This window comes from Pituophis catenifer, unplaced genomic scaffold (genome assembly GCF_029215685.1).
Source record: "Pituophis catenifer annectens isolate HBS135680 unplaced genomic scaffold, rPitCat1.0.hap2 SCAF_3, whole genome shotgun sequence".
NCBI classification, from domain to species: domain Eukaryota; kingdom Metazoa; phylum Chordata; class Lepidosauria; order Squamata; family Colubridae; genus Pituophis; species Pituophis catenifer.
This window is the reverse complement of record NW_027256883.1, coordinates 192,548,317-192,571,918: the sequence shown is the minus strand read 5'-3', so window position 1 is coordinate 192,571,918 and position 23,602 is coordinate 192,548,317. Positions and strand designations below refer to the sequence as shown.

General features: G+C 37.9%; 1 protein-coding gene across 1 annotated transcript in view; it reads left to right on the top strand.

The window, feature by feature from the left end:
* Positions 1-231: 231 nt before the first annotated feature.
* Positions 232-23,602, top strand: part of SULF2 (sulfatase 2) — a 113,964-nt gene continuing 90,593 nt past the window's right edge. The window contains exons 1-2 of the mRNA XM_070940035.1: positions 232-260; positions 18,504-18,749. Of these exons, the coding sequence (XP_070796136.1) occupies positions 245-260; positions 18,504-18,749 (262 nt within the window). The 5' untranslated portion in view covers positions 232-244. The remainder of the gene's footprint in view (positions 261-18,503; positions 18,750-23,602) is intronic.

Below are 23,602 nucleotides of genomic sequence, written 5' to 3'. Positions count from 1 at the left end.
AGGGGTTTTTTTTTGGGGGGGAGGGACTAAAGCCGAAAGGGAAGAACGGACCGGGGCTGAAGGACTCGAGCAAGCCAAGAGAGCCGGGGCGGGGAGGGAGCAAGCAAGAGGGGCAAGGGGGCGAAAGTAGCAGGAGAGGAGAGGAGAGATGCGATCCCGGGGCGTCCTCCAGAGCTCGGCGACGGCTGCAGCCACGGCAGCGGCGCGAAAGGCGAACCGCTGCTGAAAGGCAGGGCGGAGGGCCATGGAGTCGTTCCCAGGTGAGTGGGAGGACCGGGGGTGGGGAACAGCTGGACTCCGTCCGGGAGCCTCTTCTCCCCGCGGCGGCTGAACCCGAAGGCTTGGCGGGCCCGGCTGACCCCCGCGCGTGGGGCGATGTGAGTGACCCACCCGGGCGGGGAGAGGAAGGTTTCCATTTGGTCGAGAGAGGCGGCTCGCCGGAGAATTTCGAAGTCCAACTTCGCGGGTGGTTTTTTTTTTGGGGGGGGCGGGCGGGGAGCAAGACACCGAAGCTGGGTGGGTGGGTGAAGCCGGCGGGGAGCCGGTGCCTCGGCGCTGCCCTCCGCAGGCTCAGCGAGTCGGCCATGTGCGCCCCCCTCCCAGAACAACCCGCTGCTTCATTTGCCTTTCTGGCTTTTCTACTTCTGGCAGCACTTTTTGTCCGATGGACACGTGTATGTCTGCTTTTTTTTTTTTTTTTTTTTTTTTTTTTTTACTTGAGGACTGGCGGCTTGGTGAGAGGTAATGAAACGTGGATTGAATATACTTCGATATAATATGTATGGATTGGCGTCTCGGTGCTAATAGGCTCATTCACAGATGTAGGTTCCCCGACAGCTACTCAAGAAGTATCCCTCCTCCCCCATCCACCCCACCCCCAAGACAAGTGTTGAGTCTCCATCTAGGGCGCTTCGCTAGCCTCAAAGCAAGTGGTTTCATGTATTTTCTTTTGCAGATAACATTTCTTTGACGTAGGACCGTTCTTGGGGAATGAATGGTCCTACAAAATGAAACAACTAACGTGCAATTGTGCTCACTATCCCTAAAGACCGTTAATTCATTGGCATCATAGGAACAGTCTGTTCCCCCCCCCCCCAAAAAAAAAAAAATCTCCAATCTTACAACTTCAGCTTTGGTGAGTAACCCCCATTTCCTAAGAAGCGAAAGAAACTAAATAGACGTCTCTTTATATATAAATACTGTGTAGCCTTTTGTTAGACTAGCTTGAACACAAGAGTGGAAGATTGTGTTTTTTAGGCTGAACACAAATATTTAGGATCACCCTTAAGATGCAGTAAGAATTACCCAGATGTCTTTTTAAAAGTTTGATATTTATGTTTGAAATAGCAGCCTGTTTTAAGGGACTAGATAGTCCTGTCAATTTAGGACTATCTAGTCCCTTAAAATACAGTGATCCTATAGGCACAGCTGTTAGGCATCCTGGATTATCTTGGCAGCTTTAAATCTGTTAATTGTTTGGGTGCTTATTCTTAGCAGGAAAATTACTTGGTGTAACTTCTGAAAGCTCTATTGAAAAAAACTTCTTGTTTGTTACTTCTGAAGTCTTTGGACTAAGAATCAGAAAAAGGGTGAAGCTGTCTAGAAGGACTAGCTTTTCCTGCTCTATAATAATGTAGTTTACCTGTAGAGTCAATTGTAGTCATTCCATACAGGTACTTGGAAGCATCTCCCATTTGTTTTAGTGAAAAGTTTGTTATTTATTTATCAAATTTTTATAGTCACCCATCTCACCAAAAGCAGTTACTTTAAGATAGAGATACATAAGATTTCAATTTTCCTTATCTGTTACTTTAATTCAATGTAAGTAGAGAACATGTTTGAGTAAATGCTAAATGATGTATGTAGGAGAATATTTATAAGGAAAGCGTATGTTTTTGTGTATAAGAGAAATTGTAGGAAGTCTGACTATGTTGCCATTGTTTGTAGGCTTCAGTGGGAGAAATCATTTAAAACCACTTGTTACATAATTTTTTTGTTTAAAAAAAGTGCCTGGAAGGGTTTCTTATTTTTTGATGAAAAGTTAGACATGTGAACAAAAGGTATAATTTTCCAAATAGCTCAACTATGTAAATTAGTTCTATTAGAGGAACTTCTAGCTGTCATAGTCATGATTTCAGCTTTAATTCTCTTTCATACTTTAGTATTAGACTTTTCTAGAAGGGCAAAAAAAAATCTTTTGTAGTCTCTCTCCCTCTCCCTCCCTCTCTCTCTCTCTCTTTCTCTCCCTCCCTCCCTCTGTGTGTGTGTGTGTGTGTGTGTGTGTTTGTGTTTGTGTGTGTTTGTATGTGTGTAAACTGTAGAAATATTATTTATAATACATATATTATGTTCCAACAGGAATATTGTATGAAACAGGTAATGAGTGACATTTTACATTAGTGAGATAGAAAGGAGGCAGTCTTGGTAGGAAATGTTGACCTTAGTGACAATCTAGTACCCCCTAAAATTACAATTGGTTTTATGGGAGTTTTAGTATACTCTGAAAATCTCAAATTCAAAACGGTCTATACCAGAGCAAAATTATGAAAATGAAGAGAATGGAAAGAGAAATACTTGTGCACAAATAATATATACATCTCAAATAAAAGGGAGGATTGATGATATAATTATCGTGCCTGTTTTATTGGGTAATTCCTAAAGAGTGAAATCATGAGGATTTTTTTAATGACAGGAAATATAAGATGCATTATGCAATTTCATCCACTTAAAAACTCATTGGCATAATTTATCAATTATATTGTATCACTGGCAGGTGCAAGCTACTGCTAGTACTATGTATTTCCAAATTTACTATTGCCGTCAGTGTTACTTGCCATTTTATTTCTGTATTTCAGCTACTGATTTAATTAACATTTCTCTTCCATTCCAATTATAAATACATTTACTTGAAATCAGCCCTCTAGAATTACACAACACTTGCTTTCAGTTAAGTTCATAGAATTGCAGATCCTGGTGTTTTGCTATTTTTTAGCTTTATATATTATTATAATTTTTGCAATTGATTTTTAAAATAAAAGGGGAATTCAAGGGAGAACTTAAGTTTTATGTTCTTTTCTAATGAAAAAAACCCACTAAGCATCCACATGGTATTTCATGGATATGATATTTCTTAATGTTTGAATTTGTATTTATATAACTACTCTGATTAATGGATGAATGTTCCATAATGTTCTATTATATTCCTTTTTTACTTTGTGGCTCTGAAAAAAAAAACTATTTCAGTAGATCTTTCAGCCCAGTCTTTATTTTGCTATAATTCACTTTTTGACAGTAGCCCAAATAATGATTTATTTTACTCATACATTCAACTTACCTACCTAGGCTTTATTCCTGCTATCCAGTTCACTTTGCCAAATGATCAGTATCAGTCTTAAATTACAAGACTATGTCACATCATCTACTTTCTCAAGAGTTGAACATAAACCTCCTAAAATAAAGGCTCTTAGGAAATGTCTACATGTTGCAGCAGTTCAGAAACTGTTCCAAATTTTTATGTACTCACAAAATCATTTGGTTTAGAGAGTAGGTTGACTTATGTCAGTTTGGAAGAAATCTGGATCTTACCCTTTGTAGTATTGAACCTTTATCTTGCTTGTAAAATGGTAATTTCCCAATTTACTGGAGCTCTTGCCTCACTAAAGATTCTGGTTACTGGGCTCAGGACAATAATTACTTTCATTTTTCCCCTTCCAATTTCTAATGTCTGTCTCTCAATGTTGTTAGGATGTATTTTCCCATATCAAGTCATTGCAGCATTGTGCAACCCTTATTAGAGCTAATAGGAAAAAAAGCATGCTTACAAAAAATGTAAGCATGCTATAATTTCACAATTATAGTTTACCAGAGACTTTTAAATGCAAGAAGAATGTTAACTCTCCAGCTTCCCATAACAATTGCCCAGATATATTTTGCAAAGGATCAGAAAAATATACACAATATAGGGTGCTGAGTATTTGTGATCATAAAATTCTGGACTTGAAAGGAGGCTATTGAAATCCTGACACCCAATCCACTGTTCTTTCTAAGAATCCAAATTTAAACATGTACCATTTATGGTTGCTTATCTTCTGCTCGAAAATGTTCAGTAAAGGGGAGCCCATCATCATCTTGGGAGAATGGTTCCACTATCAAACAACTCTTACTGTTAACAAGATTCTTTTATTCTGTAACTTAAATTTACGCTTAAATTTAAACTTAAATTCTATGTCTGCCCCATATGATATTACACCCAGGGGTGAAATCCAGCAGGTTCTGACAGGTTCTGGAGAACCGGTAGTGGAAATTTTGAGCAGTTTGGAGAACCGGTGGCGGACATTTTGAGTAGTTCGGAGAAATGGCAAATACCACCTCTGGCTGGCCCCAGAGTGGGGTGGGAATGGAGATTTTGCAATATCCTTCCCCTGCCACCCCCACCAAGCCACACCACACCCAAGCCACACCCACAGAACCAGTAGTAAAAAAATTTGGATTTCACCACTGGTCTGCCCTATCATCACCTATGCAATATCTTTACAGGTAGTTGAAAAAACAGGTAGCTATGATTTCTCTTGTCTTTCTTCCTTTTTAAAGTTGTGCATTTCCAGTTATTTGTCTATGAACATTGTTCCACTTCGTTTCATATTCCACAATCATCCTTCTTGCCTTTCTCTAAACTGTCATCTTTGTCTGAAACCTTTTTTAAAGTATGGTGCTCAAAACTAGTCTCGAGATAGGGTCTATCCAATATGCAGTTCAGTTGAACAGTTATTCTCCTTGATTTGGAAATGATATTTCTATTCGTGCCTCCAATTGCATCTGCTGCTGATTCAGTTTTCAATTAATTACTATTAATTAATCATGAGTGGTATTCTCCAGGCAGATGTTCCCCATTATATATTGGTTCATTGGCTTCTATTTTACAGAGAAAGTTATTTCTAGCCATCTCTCTAGTCTCTTAGAGTGTTTTTATTTTTGCTTTATAAGCTAATAGTTAGATCACTCAGTTTTATCTCATCTGCAAATTTAATAAACATTTCTTCTATTCATCTAAGTTATTTATAAACTTCTTGAGGAGCACAGAGCCCAGGAGTGAACTTTGTGGCACCTCATTCAATGTCTGCACTGAATGTGTTGAAGCAATATTGAGGATCAGTAATTTCAGAGTATGGTTTTCAAGCCAGGTATCTATTATTTTGTTAATTTGTTAACAACTAGCCTCCTAAACATACTATGATGGAGAGAGTAGGTTTTCTTGACACAATCATTTAGGACTTAAATGCCCAAGTTCTCAAGGTTACATATAGTTTTTAATCTTGGATGTGATCATCAGGGTCATCTAAAAGTTGCTACCAAATTGTAGCACATAACTATGACAGTGTAGAGCAGAGGTCTTCAAACTTGGCAGCTTTAAGACTTGTGGACTTCAACTCCCAGAATTGAAGTTGGAGAATTGGCTGGAGAATTCTGGGAGTTGAAGTCCACAAGTCTTAAAGCTGCCAAGTTTGAGGACCCCTGGTGTAGAGAATAAGGAAGATAGGGATAACCATAGACTGTTACCTAGGCAAAATGTCCTGTCTCCATGAACACACAGAGAGGTGATTGCAAACTCCACTGAGAAGTTTATGGAGCAAATGAACAAGCAGCAAAGGAAATGTGAATGCAAACATATGGATGCACACATTTATTTTGGGGGAACTAAATTCCCAAAAGTCCAACAAGCTTGGCTTGAAACAATTTCAAATCCAAAACAGCAAGCATAGCAGTGGTCAAGCAAAGTCCAAGGAAGGGTCCAAATATTGTAGAAGGATTGTCAGCCAATCCTGGTCCAAGTCAAAGTCACAAGATTTCAAGTCCAGAATCAAGGCATATTGAGTCTGAGTAGATGGTGGTTGTTGCCAATGGAGAGACCTGACCTCACTGCTCTTCTTAAATAGAAGCAATCCTGATATGTGTTGCTCATTTGGAAGAGCATGACTCTTCCACTAGAAAGAAGCTGAACAAATCAGATCTATATGAGAGGTATGCCAGGAGGAAACATTTGCTATACAGAAAACAAAACAAAAGGAAAAGACTAAAGTTTGCCCATGAACATCCTAGATAAAGATCAAGACTTTGGGGGGAAATGTGCTCCAGATGGATGAGGCAAAGGTAGAGTTATTTGGCCACAGCACCAGAACCAAATACAGCATTTCATCGGAAGAGCCTGATACCAACTGTAAAACATAGTGGTGGAAATGTTATATTTTAGGACTGCATTGCTGCATCAGGGCCTGAGCAACTCATCGTCATGAATTGCTATGATGATGAATTTTCTATGAACTTTTCATTATACCATTATACTGAAGATAACATGAGACCATGTCAGAAAATTGAAATTCAACCAAAAGTGGACATTGCAACATTACATTGACCCTAAGTATTCCAGTAAATCCACCAAGGAATGGATGAAGAAAAGAAATGGAAAGTGCTGGAATGTCCAAATCAAAGTCTAGATTTATATCCTATTGAGATACTTTGGGGTAATCTGAATACATGCCCCTCAAACATTGCATAGCTGAAGAAATTTTGCAGGGAGAAGGGAGGAAAAATTCCTTCCAGCCTAATTTGAGATTGTTTCTTGCAAAGGGGGCAGACAATATCAGATGGCAGAGCCAAGGTGTCCTTACTTTTTCCACAGAAGGAAATGCCATATTTTGTTGAATAAAATTATTGCAAAGTCAACTTTTCATAATTTTTATGTTTAATGCCTTTACCTTTATTCTTTATATATGGTTTGGATGAAGATAAAATATACAGTATGTCCCAGTGTTTTGAAAAAAGAAAACTGTATTTCTGTCTACTTTTGGCATGTCATGCAGAATTTGATACAAATCAGTTATATTCATGGTGGATGCTGTTGAAAGCCTCTGAGAAACCAAGGAGCATCAAAACGGATGTATCATTTCATCACAGCTGTGTTATCAGTAAGAACAACTAGTGCTATTTCCATCCTGAACACCAACTGAAATGGGACAAGATAATCTTCCCTCCAGAACCACATACAGATATGTTTCTCGATTTAATATTAGCTAGCTGAACAGCATTTGTTACTGGCTAAAGTTTTTAGTTCTTAATCTTCATTGTTTGCTCATATTTCTGTCTCCCCTTGAATGGGCAGTAGGTTCAAACTCATTATGTTTTCAAAACAAAAAATGAAATTATATTCCATTATATCATCTCACTTTTGAGATCATTTTCCTTTGACCAACTTTTTCATTCATCTTCCATTTCTGTTGCATTTTAAATTATTTTGTAATCTTACTGAGACAGCTCATTCTTTTGATAGAGTCACATAGAGCAAGGATTCCCAGCCCCCGTTCCATGGACCAACACTGATCTGTGGCATGCCAGCAACCAGTCCGCATAAACAAGCAAAGCCCCATCTGCGGGATGCAGGCAGCCCATCCGGTCTGTGGAAAAACCTTTCTCCACATCACTGGTCCTTGGTACCCAAAGGTTGGGGACCTCTGATGTAGACCTTAAACACAGGCCATCTCAAAGGCACAACTTTAATCATCTGGGAGAGATCTGGAACTAACAATCAAGTTGCCAGACTTTCACATGACTCAGGGATGTTTTAGACAATTTACATCATTTTTGTGGAGGTACTTAAGTATATATTTAGATATTCATTGGAACATCACATTTCCATATTCAGTAGGGAAGATGTAAATTTAATAAAATAAATTCATGCATCAGACAGATGTGATAAAATTTCCTATTAACAAGCAATATTATTGCAGAAAATATATGTTAATTATCCCTTTTTCTTGAAGGTTTACTAGTTGAATGATTATTTTAGGAATACAGATATGTTTCTCAGTTTAATATTAGCTAGTTGAACAGCATTTGTTACTGCTAAAGTTTTAAGTTCTTAATCTTCATTGTTTGCTCATGTTTCTGTCTTCCCTTGAATGGACAGTAGGTTCAAACTCATGTTTTCAAAACAAAAAATGAAATTATATTCCATTGTATCATCTCACATTTGAGATCATTTTCCTTTGACCAACTTACCGTATTTTTCAGAGTATAAGACGCACCTTTTTTTCCCAAAAAAGAGGGTGAAAATCTGGGTGCGTCTAATACTCCGAATGTAGCCCGGCCCAGCCTCACAAACAGAGATTTCAGAGGCTGAGAGAAACTTTGGAAAGAAGCTTCAGAAAAAAAGCCTCAGAAATGAAGCTTCAGAAAAAAAGCCTCCAAACAGAGCTTCAGGAAAAAAAGCCTCTGAAAGGCTTTTATCTAAAATAATATGGCAAGCAACAAAAGAAGAATCAGTAAAGGTTCTAACCAAACTATGCTAACAAATCTGGAGAATGACACAATAACCAACAGATCGACATACCAATACCAAAGAAAGGAGATTAAATAGAGTCCTTCATAATAAAAGCTTCTGAAAGAAGCTTCAGAAAAAAATCCTCCAAACAGAGCTTCAGAAAAAAAACCTTTTTTTCTGAAGCTCTGTTTCAGAGGCTTTCAGAGGCAGAAAAAAAAGTTTTTTTCTGAAATAGAGTTTCAGAAGTTTTAGAGGCAGAAAAAAAAGCAAGACACAGAGCTCACAACCAATGAACCTGTTGCTAAAATTCACCTCTGGGAACAGCTGATTGGAGGTATTCCAGGAGGCCGATGCACCCACCAATCAGCTTTTTTCTTATTTTTCTCCCCAAAAACGAAGGTGTGTCTTATACTCCAGTGCGTCTTATACTCCGAAAAATACGGTAGTCTTATTCATTCATCTTCCATTTCTGTTGCATTTTAAATTATATTGTAATCTTATTGAGACAGAGCTCATACTTTTGATAAAGTAGAATTTCTTATGCAAGTCCTGTTGAATACAAAAAAATACTCAAATGGTTTCTTGTATATTTGTATAGCTATAAAATTATGGTTATTTTTTGTGAGCATAAAGCAGCATGTTTGTTTTCAAACATTCTTTGCCAAAATAATTATTTTACAGCTTACCTTCCTACATAGATGTTTAAACTATTTTCACACATTACATCTATCTCATTATCAAAATAGCTACTCTTCATAAGTACTCTTTATAGCTGTCTGAAAGCCTGCAATCAGAATGTATTTGTCACATAATAACTCGGTAAAAAAATTGAAGATTTTTTAAAAATTACTATGTGTTCTGGAAATGTGTATAAGTATCATAGAGACAGGTTCTCTATAGGCTTCCACATTTGCTGAAAAAGTTATTTAACACCTTCCTATAATTCATAAAAATGGCATTGAATCTCAGATTCAGTATGAATAGGATGATATCATAAAATTCAAAAGTCCGGGGTTTTTCCCAATTGTTACCAAAGTTAGCAAATGCTGCACCATATCCGATCAAAATACCAAGTGCTTAGCCATGCAACTAAATGCCATTGAGAGAATGTGATGGGAATAAATCAATTCTAAGCTTGGCAAGTACTAAAATGGTCACATGATAGTTTCCCCTCGTGTTCAATTTGTTGTTCAATTCACATTCATGCTAGCTTTGCTCAGCCCACTTTCTAAAACATTATTTTCATTGGCATCATAGGAATGGTAACTACTGCTATCATCTGTGTCAAGCTGGATATGGTAAGTGCAAGAGTGTATTGTAAACAAATGTAGTAAAAATTTAAGAACCCTTTAAAAAAACTAATTCATTTTATGCATGTCATAGCCCTGGAATCAATAGCAAATAACATATGGAGCTGATAAATACTACTTGCTATTCAATTCTGAAAGAAAAATAATGCAGAAGACAGCTATCAGTATAAGAGTAGGTAACAGATTGGATGTAAATATTTAAACGGCTACCCAAAGAAGAACTTATTTTACATCCTCAGAAAGAGACAAGAAGCAGTGGTTTTAAATTTGAGGGATTTTTGTATTCAACCTATACAAAAACAAAGAAAGCAATTCAGTCTGAACATTTATTTAATTCTTCACAGGATGCCTGAAGTTTATACTACTGCTTTATAACTGCTGCTTTTGGAACAGACAATTGGTCAGATTAGAACTTCCTATTAAATGCCTGTCAAACCAATTTACTTACTAAGGAGCTTCTGTATAATATAGATTCACATAACATGTTAAACAAGTCAAAAGTTAGAGAGTTTGTGATTCAGGAAGTTATGGAAACCTAGCTATTCTCTTAGTATACTAAATGGATCAGCCAATATTATTCATTTCTTTGGGTATAACGTATGTATATCCAGTTGTATTTTATATTGTGTTTTATCAATCTGGTTTAGTATAGTATATGAACCCTGCCAGTGTGAGATGTAAACTAGCTTATTGCCTTTGCAAACACAGAGAATAACAATTTTCTCCTTTAAAGGAAAAGGAAAAGCACAAGGTCAGAAAACCTTGATTTGAGACTATCCAACACAGAACACAGTTGATAAAGTAGGCATAACAGGATCATTGGGGGAAAGGGCCAATATAGTGGTATGCTTAGAGCCTAAGAGTCATTCACATGCTAGCCACCTGGACATTCTTCTCTTAGTAGTTAATGGAACAGCCTCCTCACCAGTTCACACAGATGCTATTAGTGGGGGAAAAATCCCACATTTACTAGCTGAGAGATAAATTGACGTAAAAGCATTCCATTTTCTGTAACTTTATCTTATTCTTTTTCGGTAATTCATGTCAAAAGAAACTCCAGGAAAAATTTACTTTCTATTGAAGTGGGCTGCCAAAAACTTCAGACTTCCACAACAACAAGGACTCAGCAGTAAATCTCGGCTCTTAGCTTTACACTGTTAAACTGATCTCCTTGGTTAGGACTTGAGAAAAGTCTTATGGAGATATCTCAGTAAATGAATCCAAATAAATAAATGATTGATCACTGCCAAAGTAAAAGTGTATTTTCTGTGACTCTTATGCTGGTTCAAATCAGTAACTTTTTTCTTTCCTATCCTTAGCAGGAAAGAAAGAATTAACAGACTTTTTATAAGGGACATGATACCGTGTTTCCCCAAAATTAAGGCCCTGTCTTATATTTTTTTGAACCCCAAAATAAGTGCTTGGCCTTATTTTCGGGGATGTCTTATTATTTTGGGGAGCGTAGAACAAGACGGGGCTCCTCTTGCCATCTTACCTGATTTCCAGCTCTAACCTAACCAGAGGAAATGGCGGGGACTGGCTGTGCATGCATTTAAATATTTTCAGGGCGGGCTTATTTTTAGGGGGGACTTATTTTAGCGCATGCGCTCAAAAGCCCGATTGGGCTTATTATCAGGGGATGTCTTATTTTAGGGGAAACAGGGTAGCTTTGAAGCTGTGTGCTTTGCTAATTATCAACTCTGGATCAAGAACTGTTGAGTATCAGCATATCTTTTTTCAATTAATTTTATTTAAAGTTTTGAATAAAACAATGAAAGATAATACAGATTAGAAGAAAAAAATACAAAAAAAGATAAATGTATTAAGGAGAGAAACCCTCAAAACAACTCACGTCAGGTATAAACAATTCCCTAATCTCAACACCTCATCCTTTGTGACAGATTCAAATTCTTCATCCCATTTCTTCATTATAAGCAAATCAAGTAACATCTTCAATCCAGTTACCAGCCAAAGATCCAAAGAAAGCTATCAGTTTGTCTTTCAAAGAAAGGAACTGTAAGAGTTACAGGTAGTCCTTGACTTACAACCACAATTGATCCCAAAACCTCTGTTGCTAAGAGAGACAGGTGTTAATTGAGTTTTGCCTTTCTTGCCACAGTTAAGTGGCAATGTTACAACCTTTCTTGCCATAGTTAAATGGATCACTGCCATTTTAAGTTAGGAAAATATTTTTTAATTGAATCTGGCTCTCCCCCCACCCCCCATTGACTTTGCTTGTCAGAAGGTCACAGAAAGTGATCACATGACCTTGGCACACTGCAACCATTATAAATATGAACCAGTTACCAAGCATTCAAATTTTGATCACATGACTGTGGGGATGCTACAATAAGTCGTAAGCATGAAAAACAGCCATAAATCAGTGCCATTGTAACCTTGGTCACTAAACGAATGGTTGTAAAATCAGGATTACCTGTAGTTCTCACATTTGTTAGACATATGAGAATGTTACATATACAACCAGCTGTAAATATGCCTGTTATCAGTTAAGAGATTTGCCTGCACTGATTTACAGGAAAGATGTTCAAAATAAAACCTGAAAGCCTCTTCCATGATATACAAAGAATTCCATCTGCTGCAATAATTTTTACTAAAGAGGACTCTGAGATTGACATTTAGAAAACAATTACTTTCAGTTTAGGCAAGAGCCCAACACTGACCACATAATCCTGGATTATTTAAAGTTAAGGAACACTAAAGATAAATATAATGGAACATATATTTTGGAGTGTTAAGTGTTCTTTTTTAAATAAAACCAGAGAAATGATTCCATGACAGAAGTAACTAAATATAAAAAATAGAGCTCAAGCTGTATGACAATTCCTGAAAAAGAAAGCAGAATTGCAAGGAGGAGAAAGAAAGAAATGACACAAAAGCTATAGCTGCACAAAAACCTATGAAAAACATAAGAATCAGGGAAGCAAACAAAACCTCATTAGGAGGTGGAAAGTTATCACTAAGAAAAAGACTGTTCTTAATTACAAAAATGAGATTTGAGCAGCTAAAGGTCAGAATGAACTGAGGCTGATGAAACATTTTAAGATATAAAAAAATAGGGCTTATTCAGATATGTTCAAAGAAAAAAGAATTAGTACAGCAAGTACATAATTAAAATTGCAAATATTAACACTTAACAATAGCAAGAGAAGATAGAACTCCTCAAATCCTATTTTGCTTTGTCTTTTCCAACAGGGGGATATAAATTTAATTAGGCCATTGTGAAGGGCAGGATTAAATTTAAAATTCATGGTCAGGGAATATCTGTCTGAATGAGTTGAATTCTGAATGAATTTCATCCCAGAGTACTGAAGGATTTTGCTGATATACTGTGTTGACTTTGTGAAATCCTAGAGAACAAAAGTATCAGATAAGTGAAGAACAAATTGTTATTGTCATCCTAAAGACCAGCAAAAAAAATCCAACAAACCTCCTTAATTAGGTCAGGATTTTAGTAAGCATAAATTACTATGATTTCTGCAAAGCATTTGCCAAATTATCTAATGACATTCTAATTAGCAACCTAGTTAAATTTGAGGTGGATTACTTGACAACTAGGACCTGAACAGGTTGGGAAAAAATGCTTTAGCAGCAGTTGAACAATACAGTGTTACGATGCATCAACAGAAGCACAGTTTCTAATTATTTATTTTTTTAGTAGTCAGGTGGCATCTTGAGGATTTTGTCCAGTTTTAAGCCTTATACTTTTAAAAGGGTCCGGTCAAAATCAGATTCAGAGAAGATCTGGGACTACAAATTTTTAAGTATTGGTGAAAGAAAAGAGAAATTCTTGGAAGGTTGCCTTGATATATCTGAAAAAAATTGAACAAAAGGCTATATCATTTTTTTATCATCCTAGGATATACAATAATAAATGTTAAGTCATAGGAATAAGAGTTGGTGAAATGCTAACAGTAATTTTATAAGTTAAAAACAGTTTATCAATGGAACTAATTACTGAAAAATGTAGTAGGTTTAGAAGGAGAGGTGGACAGCTGTCTATCAAAGTTTAATTTGGATTCTTGCACAGAATAGGCAGCTAGCCTCAATGGCATCTTCCAGTTTGATGTCTCTAGTAACTGCATTTGAGGATTATTTTTCTTATACCAACACTTATATGTGCAGGTTCTCCTGTTTTTTCTGTCTTTATGTGTAGCCAAAACCTGATCCTTTTCTTTCAGGCCTGTAGTTTGCCACAGCTTAAGAACTTTTTAAGTTAAGGTTTATCTGAGCAAAGTGAATTTTCGCACAAATGTATAGATATACCGTGTTTCCCCAAAAATAAGACAGGGGTCTTATTTTCTTTTGCCCCCCCCCCAAATAAGGGCTTGGCCTTATTATCGGGGGGTCTTACTATTTTGAGGGTGCAGGAGGCAGCAAGCATGAGACTGGATATCCAGTTGCTGCTGTCGCCTCCCCTCCCTGTCCTTTGTGCCGGCCAAGCTGCCCAACACATCCCACCTCATCCCAATGGCAACAGGTGCTTCCCTTCCCCACCGTCTCTTTATCGAGAGGGATGGCAGGTGGGGCGGGAGAGAAGAGAGACATGTGGAGCAAGAAGTGGCTCCCCTTGCCATCTCTTCTCCCCCCCTTGTCGGGCATGAGAGGGCTCCTGCCCCTCGCTTAGCCACCCGCCCACTTTAGGAATGCAATTTGGGGATGGCAGGCAGGGCGGGTGAGAAGTGGGACGTGCTTTCCAGCTCCGTCACGTTCTTCGCCATTGTGTCCATGGAAACATGCTGTAAAAGAAAACCTTCTCCCCCACCCCAGCTGCCACCCTTCTCAATAAAGAGATGGTGGGGAAGGGAAGTAGCTGTTGCCATTGGGGTGGGGTGGTACGTGTTGGGCCGTGTTGGCCCTTTCAAGCTCCGTCACTTTCCTCGCTGTTGTGTCCAGAGAAATACGCTATAAAAGAAAACCTTAATGGGAATTCGAGAAGTTTGATTGAATTCGCGAGAAAGTTTTCTTTTACAGCATGTTGGACACAATGGCAAGGAAATTGACAGAGCTTGAAAGATAAGACCTGCGTCTTGCTTCTTGCCCGCTCCCACCTGCTACCCCCAAATTGCATCCCTAAAGGGGGCGGGTGGCTAAGCAAGGGGCAGGAGCCCTGCCATGCCCAGCAAGGGGTGGGGAGAAGAGACAGCAAGGGGAGCCACATCTCGCTCCACGCCTCTTGCTTCTCCCCCACCCCACCTGTTACCCCACTTGATAAAGAGATGGCAGGGAAGGGAAGCAGCCAGGCTGCTGTTGCCATTGGGGTGGGTGGAATGTATTGAGCTGCTCGGCTGGCGCGAAAAACAGGGAGGGGAGGGCATGTCCCCCCATTTCCCCCCCCCCGCCTCACCTCCTCTCCTCAATTCATTTTGGTTGCACGACAAGCAATCAGGGGAAACGGTGGGACCGGCTGCGCATGCGTGTAAGTAGTTGGTGGGGGGGGCTTATTTTGCAAGGGTGGCTTATATTATCGCATGCGCTGAAAAGCCCAATTGGGCTTATTATCCGGACATGTCTTATTTTCAGAGAAACACCATATTTATTATGGGATTTTTACTGGGAAAAATCCACACCTTTCTGAGAAAAGAAAAGTGTGTGTGAGAGGGAGGGAGGGAGGGAGGGAGAGAGTGCTTTTGAGTTGCAATACCAAATTGTAACAGCTTTCTTTGGATATTAGATTATAAGCGACTGTGACAGCCTTCCAGATAGCATTAAAAGATGAATTATTCCAGAAGTCCTTCAAAGCTTTAATACTGTTGCTCTCTTGTCATCATGATCTGTGGGATATGGAATAACAATCATGGGGTTTCAATAGGATTATTGTTTTGTGACAGAAAAGTGCTGCAATGGATGTTTTGGTGTATTGTTTTAAAAGGGTATATAGTTAAATGTGAACATTTTAAAGCTTTATATTTATTGTAAATATTTAATTGTAGTGTTATATGTACTGTGGATACTTTAATAATTGTAAGATGCCATGAGTCAAATGAAATTGGTAGCACAGAGGTTTGATCAACAGGGTTGTGATAAAGTTGCATAATATGACATGAAATTTGGGTTTATTTGTTTATTATTAATTCAATTTGTATGCTGCCCCTCTCCGAAGACTCAGGGCAACTCACAATGCATTTAAAATCATTATAAAAACATTTAAGAATTAAAAACATTAAAACTCATTCACACCATTCATGGCCAGATCGCAAGAGCGAGATCAACGGCCCCAGGCCTGCCGGAAAAGCCAGGTCTTCACTGCTTTTCGGAAGGCCAATAGGGTGGCGATGGTCCGGACCTCAGGAGGCAACTGGTTCCAGAGAGCTGGGGCAGCCACAGAGAAGGCCCTCCCCCGCAGGCCTGCCAGCTGGCATTGTTTAGCTGACAGGACCCAGAGGAGACCAATTCTGTGGGATCTTACCGGTCATTGGGAGTTATGCGGTAGAAGGTGGTCTCGAAGATACCCTGGCCCTGAGCCATGTAGGGCTTTAAAAGTAATAACCAACACCTTGAATTGTGACCGGAGACCAATAAGGAGCCAGTGCAGCTCACGGAGAATTGGTGTAATGTGGGTATACTTAGGTGCACCCACGACAGCTCGCGCAGCTGCGTTCTGGACCAATTGTAGTCTCCAAACACTTTTCAAGGGTAGCCCCATGTAGAGCGCATTGCAATAATCTAATCGTGAGGTGACAAGGGCATGAGTGACCGTGAGGAGAGCCTCCCGATCCAAGTAGGGTCGCAATTAGTGCACCAGGCGAACCTGTGCAAAGGTCTCCCTAGCCACAGCTGTCAGATGTTGCTCTAAACTTAGCTGTGAGTCTAGCAGGACACCCAAATTGCGAACCCGTTCTGAGGGGGACAATTTCTCCCCCCCCCCAGAACCAAGGATGGACAGTCAACATAGTCTTTAGGAGGTAATACCCACAGCCACTCGGTCTTGTCTGAGTTAAGTCTGAGACTGTTGACTCCCATCCAGACCCTCACAGCCTCCAGGCACCGGCCCATCGCATCACTGAATTGACGTGGAGTAGAGATATACAGCTAGGTATCATCAGCGTATTGCTGATACCTCACTTCGTATCGTTGGATGATCTCACCCAGCGGCTTCATGTAGATGTTAAATAGGAGGGGAGAGAGGACCGAGCCCTGAGGCACCCCGCAAACAAGGCGCCTAGGGATCGACCTCTGTCCTCCTACCAACACCGACTATGATCTACCAGAGAGATAGGAGGAGAACCACAGTAACACGGTGCCTCCCACTCCCTTATAAAAATTACTATAAATTTCTAGTCCAGTGCTTTACTAGTGAAGGTGATTTTTAATAAAATATGTAAAGGTGCTTAGAGAACTTTGAACTGTGCACTTCTGCAAATTATATTTCTTGGGTATACTAAATTCAGTGAATAACCAAATAAGAATATGACAGTTTTCTGGAGAAGAAAAGATGTCGACAGTTGATTATGCCAAGTAAATAAAATTATGTCAAGTAAATAAAAAAGTATGGAGCTTATGATTTGTTTAAAGAATGGGTTCTCTGTTTTCCCTTTTTAAAACAAGTTCAGCAACCTGCTTGTTTTTCTACTTTTTAAAACACTCGCTGACTTAAAATAACGACCCAATCTTGTTGACATAACACCGAATATCTCTACCCACACAGCCAAAAAGTTTATAAAGTTCAGAATTAATTATAGCACTCTTCTAAATTAATCCTGCATGTGTCAGACACATGGAAAGAAATTCAATTGTGGTGTCAGTAAGCATGTATTTTTTTCATTGCTTTGAGAGAATTACTGCAATTAAATTTTTGAGGAAAGTTACCATTTCCATTACTTTTATAGAATTAATTTAAGTTTATTGCTACCTTGCCCTAAAATGTTAATTCTATAGTTAGTTTCTGTATATTGCCTTAGTATAATAAAAAGGGTTGTTACTTTTACCTATAAACCCCACTCAACAGATTGTTTCTCTATTTAATGACTATAAATGTTAAAAATCTAATCTGGAGTGTCCTTTTCTGATCTTAATACCAATGCCAATTCTGTTTGTGGGTTTTCATTTCGTTTTGTTTTGTAGTTAAGGTAAATTATGAAAAGAGAGCCAGTTTGGTGTAGTTGTTAAGGAACTAAACCAGAAACAAAAGACCTTGAATCCTAGTCTTGCCTTAAGCACAAAGTCACCTTGTTGACCTTGGGCCAGTCCTTCTTTCTTAGCCCTAGGAAGAAAATGGCAGGGCAAACCACTTCTGAAAATCTTGCCAAGAAAATGGCAGGAACTTCTCCAGGCAGTTAATAGAGTTAGCAAATGACTCGAAGTCTGCCTGCCTGCCTGCCTATCTACCTACGTACCTACACCAACTGTTGTAAATAATAAGTTAAAACTGAAGTGATTTAGTGGAAATATATTGTAAATGAAGGTTGTCGATGACTATTTTGTATATGTTCATTCAGATTTTATAGGCATGCACATCTTTTGCTACTTGCTATGATTGCCATGTAATGTGTTTTCACAATCCTTGTGAAGTACTCAGCTTCAGAAAGATACCTCAAAGTATGCAGTATTGCAAATGTGTTTTGCACCCATTTAAAGTAGCCACATCTTTTCTTGGGATCATAGGGTGATTAAGGAGGACAGCTGCCCAAAAAATGCAGCTTTTTGTAGAGCTGCAGATAAGTGCTATTTGTATATACTGCTGTACTTAAAATGCTGTTTTGGAATTGAATTGGAAGGACTGCATAGTCAAGTTTTCTCATAGTCAAAGGAAAATTTTTTTTTGAAAAAAAAATGTATTTAAATGGTTTATAAAATACGTTTTTATTTTTATTGCATACTTTTTATGTTTTTATTTATTTTATTTTTTTGCTCCCTCTTAGATCAGCGTTTGAGGAAGAACCAGAAAATACTCCCTCAAATTTGCTCGAAGAGCATGCAAAATAAGAACAATATGGCACACCGTAATATTGTCATGGGATTATTCATAATGACTCTCTTATCCTTGCTGGATGACAGTTCAGCTTTCCTGTTGAATCAGCGTCTGAAGGGAAGATTTCAAAGGGATCGGCGGAATATCCGCCCAAACATCATTCTTGTTCTTACTGATGACCAGGATGTAGAACTTGGTAAGAATTAAAGGGATCATGTGGTACTAGTTGATAAATATGGCATACTTTTCACTGGTCCTGGAATTTACTTTAGCTAGTTTTTGGTGGTACATAATTTTTTCTAGATCAGAGATGGGCAAGCCATATTCTGTCATCCATATCAGTATTTCTCAACCTTGGCAAATGTTAAAATGTATGGAATCCAGAATTCCCCAGCCAACAATGGGAGTTGAAGTGCATACATCTTAAAATTGCTAAGGTTCTGTAAGAGTCCCAGAGTGCTCCATTTGAAACCACCATGCATTGCTATATCTAAAAGATTACATCATTAAAATCTGGAAGCAAAACAGCCAAATTCTATATTTTAATTTTTGAAGCATTCTGCGTGGTTTGCAGGGATGGTAATTAGAATGGTTTGCCTCTTCAAAGCTTCCTACACTTTCCTCTTTTATCCCTCTCAGAACATGAATAAAGAGCCCTCCCCATTACAGACCAATTTCTTCCAGTGCATCATACCATTTCTGGATGATCTTCTGCAGACCTTCAGAAGGGCAAAATGGAGCCTTGACCTTTGAAACATCATTCAACCAGGTCAAAATTCATGTGTAAACTAAAACAATCTGAGTAGAAACCATTGCATTGGCAAGGAGAAAACAATTTGATGTCTAAATGTTTCTAAATGAAATATATTCTGTGTTACACAAATTAATTTCTGGTTATACAGTGTGTTCTAGCTCTCCTAACATTTAGCAGATTTAAAGGTGCAATCTATGCTATATATAATTCTACATTTTTAGGAAGCAAAACCATTTGTTCAAATCATTTGTTTAAATGTTTGGTATTGAGAAGACATTCTAGATTTTAATCATAAAATAAGCTGTTGTATGTTTGATTTCAGATTTCTAGGAAATGAAGCAGACTTTGAGAAAGGAATTAGAGCTTTGCAGTATTAGGTCAAGCTGGCACATGCTGTAGTTTTGCCTTCATTGCACTTCATAAGTATACTAAACAGGGTTGTGTTTGTTGCCACTCAGACATACCCACAAATAAATATTCAAAGGATAACTTGGAAATAGCAGTAAGACAAGAAAATACACAATTCATATAATTAAAGCTGGAAGAAGATTTGGTTAGTTTTGTTGCTGAAAAAGTCATTTTTCTTTTGTGTACCCAATATTTTACTTGTCTAGAAGAATTAATGTCAGGATGCCATCTTGTTTCTGACGAAGATGGATCATTTCACTAATTGAGGATTTAGTTGTTGAGGAACAAGTTTAAATAACTATGTTTTCCTTACAGTAACAATTTGAAGAAATGATTATACCAATCTTTGCAAAGTTGCTTAAGTATTGGAAATTAGTTATGATAATATCAGAGTATTTTTGTTAGATTTATGCCATATGTCTAATTTGGTGGTGCCAAATTTTGCCCCCAGAATTGCATGTAGCTTCTAAAAGCCTCTACAAAACCCAGAAACCAACCCCCAAATAATTCCAATACTAATATATCTCCAATTTCCAAATCAGCATCCTTTGAAATTCATTGCATTCATATTTAATTCTGTAAAGAGTAAAAGAGATGCTGTATAAGTTACTCAAAATGTTGTACTATGCTGTACATTTTAAAACTGGCAGTTCTGAACTTTGAAAGGTGAATAGCTTAGAAATGGTTATTTTTCTCATAATTTTAATAGCCTCATATAAAAAAACCCAGGGTATTAATCGTTGTGGGCTGTCCTAAGGAGCATTACAATAAAACTACTTATTTTTGTGCAATAGAAATTCAAAATACTTACATTAAAACTACAAGAAGAGGCATAGTTATTCATATGTAGCTTATTAATTTTGCTGGTGTTCCTTTTTTAACATGATTTAAAATCATAAAAATTATTTGCATTTCTTTTAAATTCTTAAATCGCAGAATATATCTACTGCATCAAGGAAGGAAATTTTCAGTTTAATGAAGCATTTTTGGGTGGTTATGTGTCTTATGTGTCTCAGAGCTAGACAGACCTGTTTTAATAATGCATATTCCAAAAAGCTTTGCACATTATCTCACAGTCTCATGTGACTAAAATTCAGAGGGTGGTCCTTAAAAATTTATCATGATCTGTTTTATGTCTGCCTGCTTGTCTCTGATGCAACTGGCAAAGTTCTCTGAGCAGTATAGTTCCTTTCTCTAATAATCTGTTGTACTTCTGCTGATTTCAAGCACAATGGCTTGTGTGTCCAAACAAATTAAGATCTGCTGGATGAAATGCATTTGACGAAGCCATCTGTGAGATCATATAGTGCTTCAGAATAAGAATTGTACTTAAATTGGCTTTAAGCTATTGTGTCTAATTTCATTTGTCAGAATGGATATATACATTTTGATGGATACAAGTCCCTACTGCAGTTTGGATCTCTTTCAAATAGAAGTAAACTAACAGTTCTGAAACCCCATTTTGGGGTTTTGCTGCAGGGGTGGAATTGAGAAGAATATTGATCAGAGAAGTATTACATGGAAAGCAGAATAAGTCATCTGTTGTTTTAGTTGAAACCCCAACTTTTAAACAATATATTGGGTAATGCTGAGAAACTTAGTGGAACTTACTTCTGAGGATACATTCTTCAAGGTTGCAGGTATAAGATTGTAATTCACAGATTTCTATGAAGATGAAGTATCAATAGAACACTATATCAGTAGATCAGTTCACTACAGTTCGCATCTTGCAGTTAAATACTTAACAAATAAAATCAAGTTAAACAGCAAATAATGGTACAAAGAATACCTACTTTTCAATAGTAACGGTGCACAAGTTGTATTTAATGTTTTTAACTAAAGGTAGTCCTTGATTTACAACCACAATTGAACCCAATGTTTCTGTTGTTAAGTGAGACATTTGTTAAGTAGGTTTTGCCCCATTTTACATCCTTTCTTGCCACAGTTGTTAACTGAATCACTACAGTTGATAAGTTAGTAACCTGTTTGTTAAGTGAATCTGGTATCCCAATTGACTTTGCTCGTCAGAAGGTTGCAAAGGGGGATCACATGACCCTGGGACACAGCAATGGTCATAAATACGAACCAGTTGCCAAGCACCTGAACTTTGATCACATGATCATGGGGATGCTTCAAAGGTCGTGTGAAAAACGGTCATAAGTCACATTTTTCGCTGCCATTATAACTTTGAACCAGGGGTGAAATGCTCCCGGTTCGGACCGGATCACCCAATCCGGTAGCGATGGAGCGATGGGTGGTTCGGAGAACCGGTAGCAAAAATCCCTGCCCACCCCCCATGCCCAGCTGAGCCGCACAATCATAGGCTTTTTTTTTTTTTACTTTTAAAAGCATTTTTTCTACAACCTCTTCAGCCAAAAAATGCTTTTAAAAGTAAAAAAAAAAGCCTCTGATGATCATGCAGCTCAGCTGGGATCGTCAAAGGCTTTTAAAAGCATTTTTTCTACAACCTCTTCGGCCAAAAAATGCTTTTAAAAGTAAAAAAAAAAAGCCTCTGATGATCATGCAGCTCAGCTGGGATCGTCAAAGGCTTTTAAAAGCATTTTTTCTACAACCTCTTCGGCCAAAAAATGCTTTTAAAAGTAAAAAAAAAAGCCTCTGATGATCGCGCGGCTCAGCTGGGATCATCAAAGGCTTTTAAAAGGAAAAAACCCTTTTTGTAGAAAAAATGGTTTTAAAAGTAAAAAAAAAAATTGGCCATGACCACCCAGTCACATTACCCCCCCCCCCCCAAGCCATGCCCACAGAACTGGTAGTAACAAATTTTAGATTTCACCACTGCTTTGAACAATCAATAAACAAACTGTTGTAAGTTGAGGACTACATGTTCTGTTTAATTCCCCAGCCCTTCTGAAATCAGTGATACATGTTTTTTTTTTTAATTATATCTGGAATAATTTTATACTGCTCTACAAGTTTAATGAGGTTGAAGAGTAAGGAGCAAAAATTGGGATAGGAGGTAATATCTTGGCTTTTACTCTAAAGGCAAACAGTCTCCATGTAAATAACCAAATATATTTTTAACAAGATATGTTCACCCAAGATATGTAGATGGCAAATATGTAGCAATTGTACATATTTATGTATAATCACAATTTAACTACCAGTAAATCTTACCGTGGCATTCAGCAAAGCAAATTAACCAGCTTTAGATAGCATGAGAGAAAAGAGGTAAAGTAGTAAGTACAGAAAGCTTTGGATAGCTACTTCCCTTTCCAATATAATATTTTCTGGTTGAACATTCTGCTAGGCACCAGAGATTGGCAACAATGCTGCCACTGTATTACTAATAGGAAAAATAAGTATAAATGAGTAAGAAAGTACACTGCAGACTAGATTGGTAACTCCAAATCATAAACCCAAATCTCAGTAAAAAAATAATTCACTATCACAAACTATACACTTAAATGATCTGATTGGTCTTTATGAAATGGCATATCATCACGTTCATCCCAAATCTTTGCAAGACACAGCTACTATATTGCTTAGTTGCAATGTTCCAGTATCTTACATTAAAAATGTATAAGGACTATATTTATATCCATTAAAAATGAATATGGATTATATATATATTAGCCTTGCCCCACAGAAGCCTATCATATCCCACTTCTCTGCCTCAGCTTTGCCCCACGGAAGCCTCCCCTATCCTATCCCCTACTTGCTGCTGTGAAAGTAAAACTGAAACTCCTCTCCTCTGCTTGTGTTTTGCATTTGGAACAGATTTCTTTTCAGGTGGGGAGGGGGAGTAAAACTCCTTGGCATCAGACTGTGTTAATAATAATGTAGGAAATACTAATGCTTTGATGGTCAATTCGAAAAATCCTTTCTTAGCCAGTACCTTGAAGCCAAGAGGAACATACGTGGCAAAT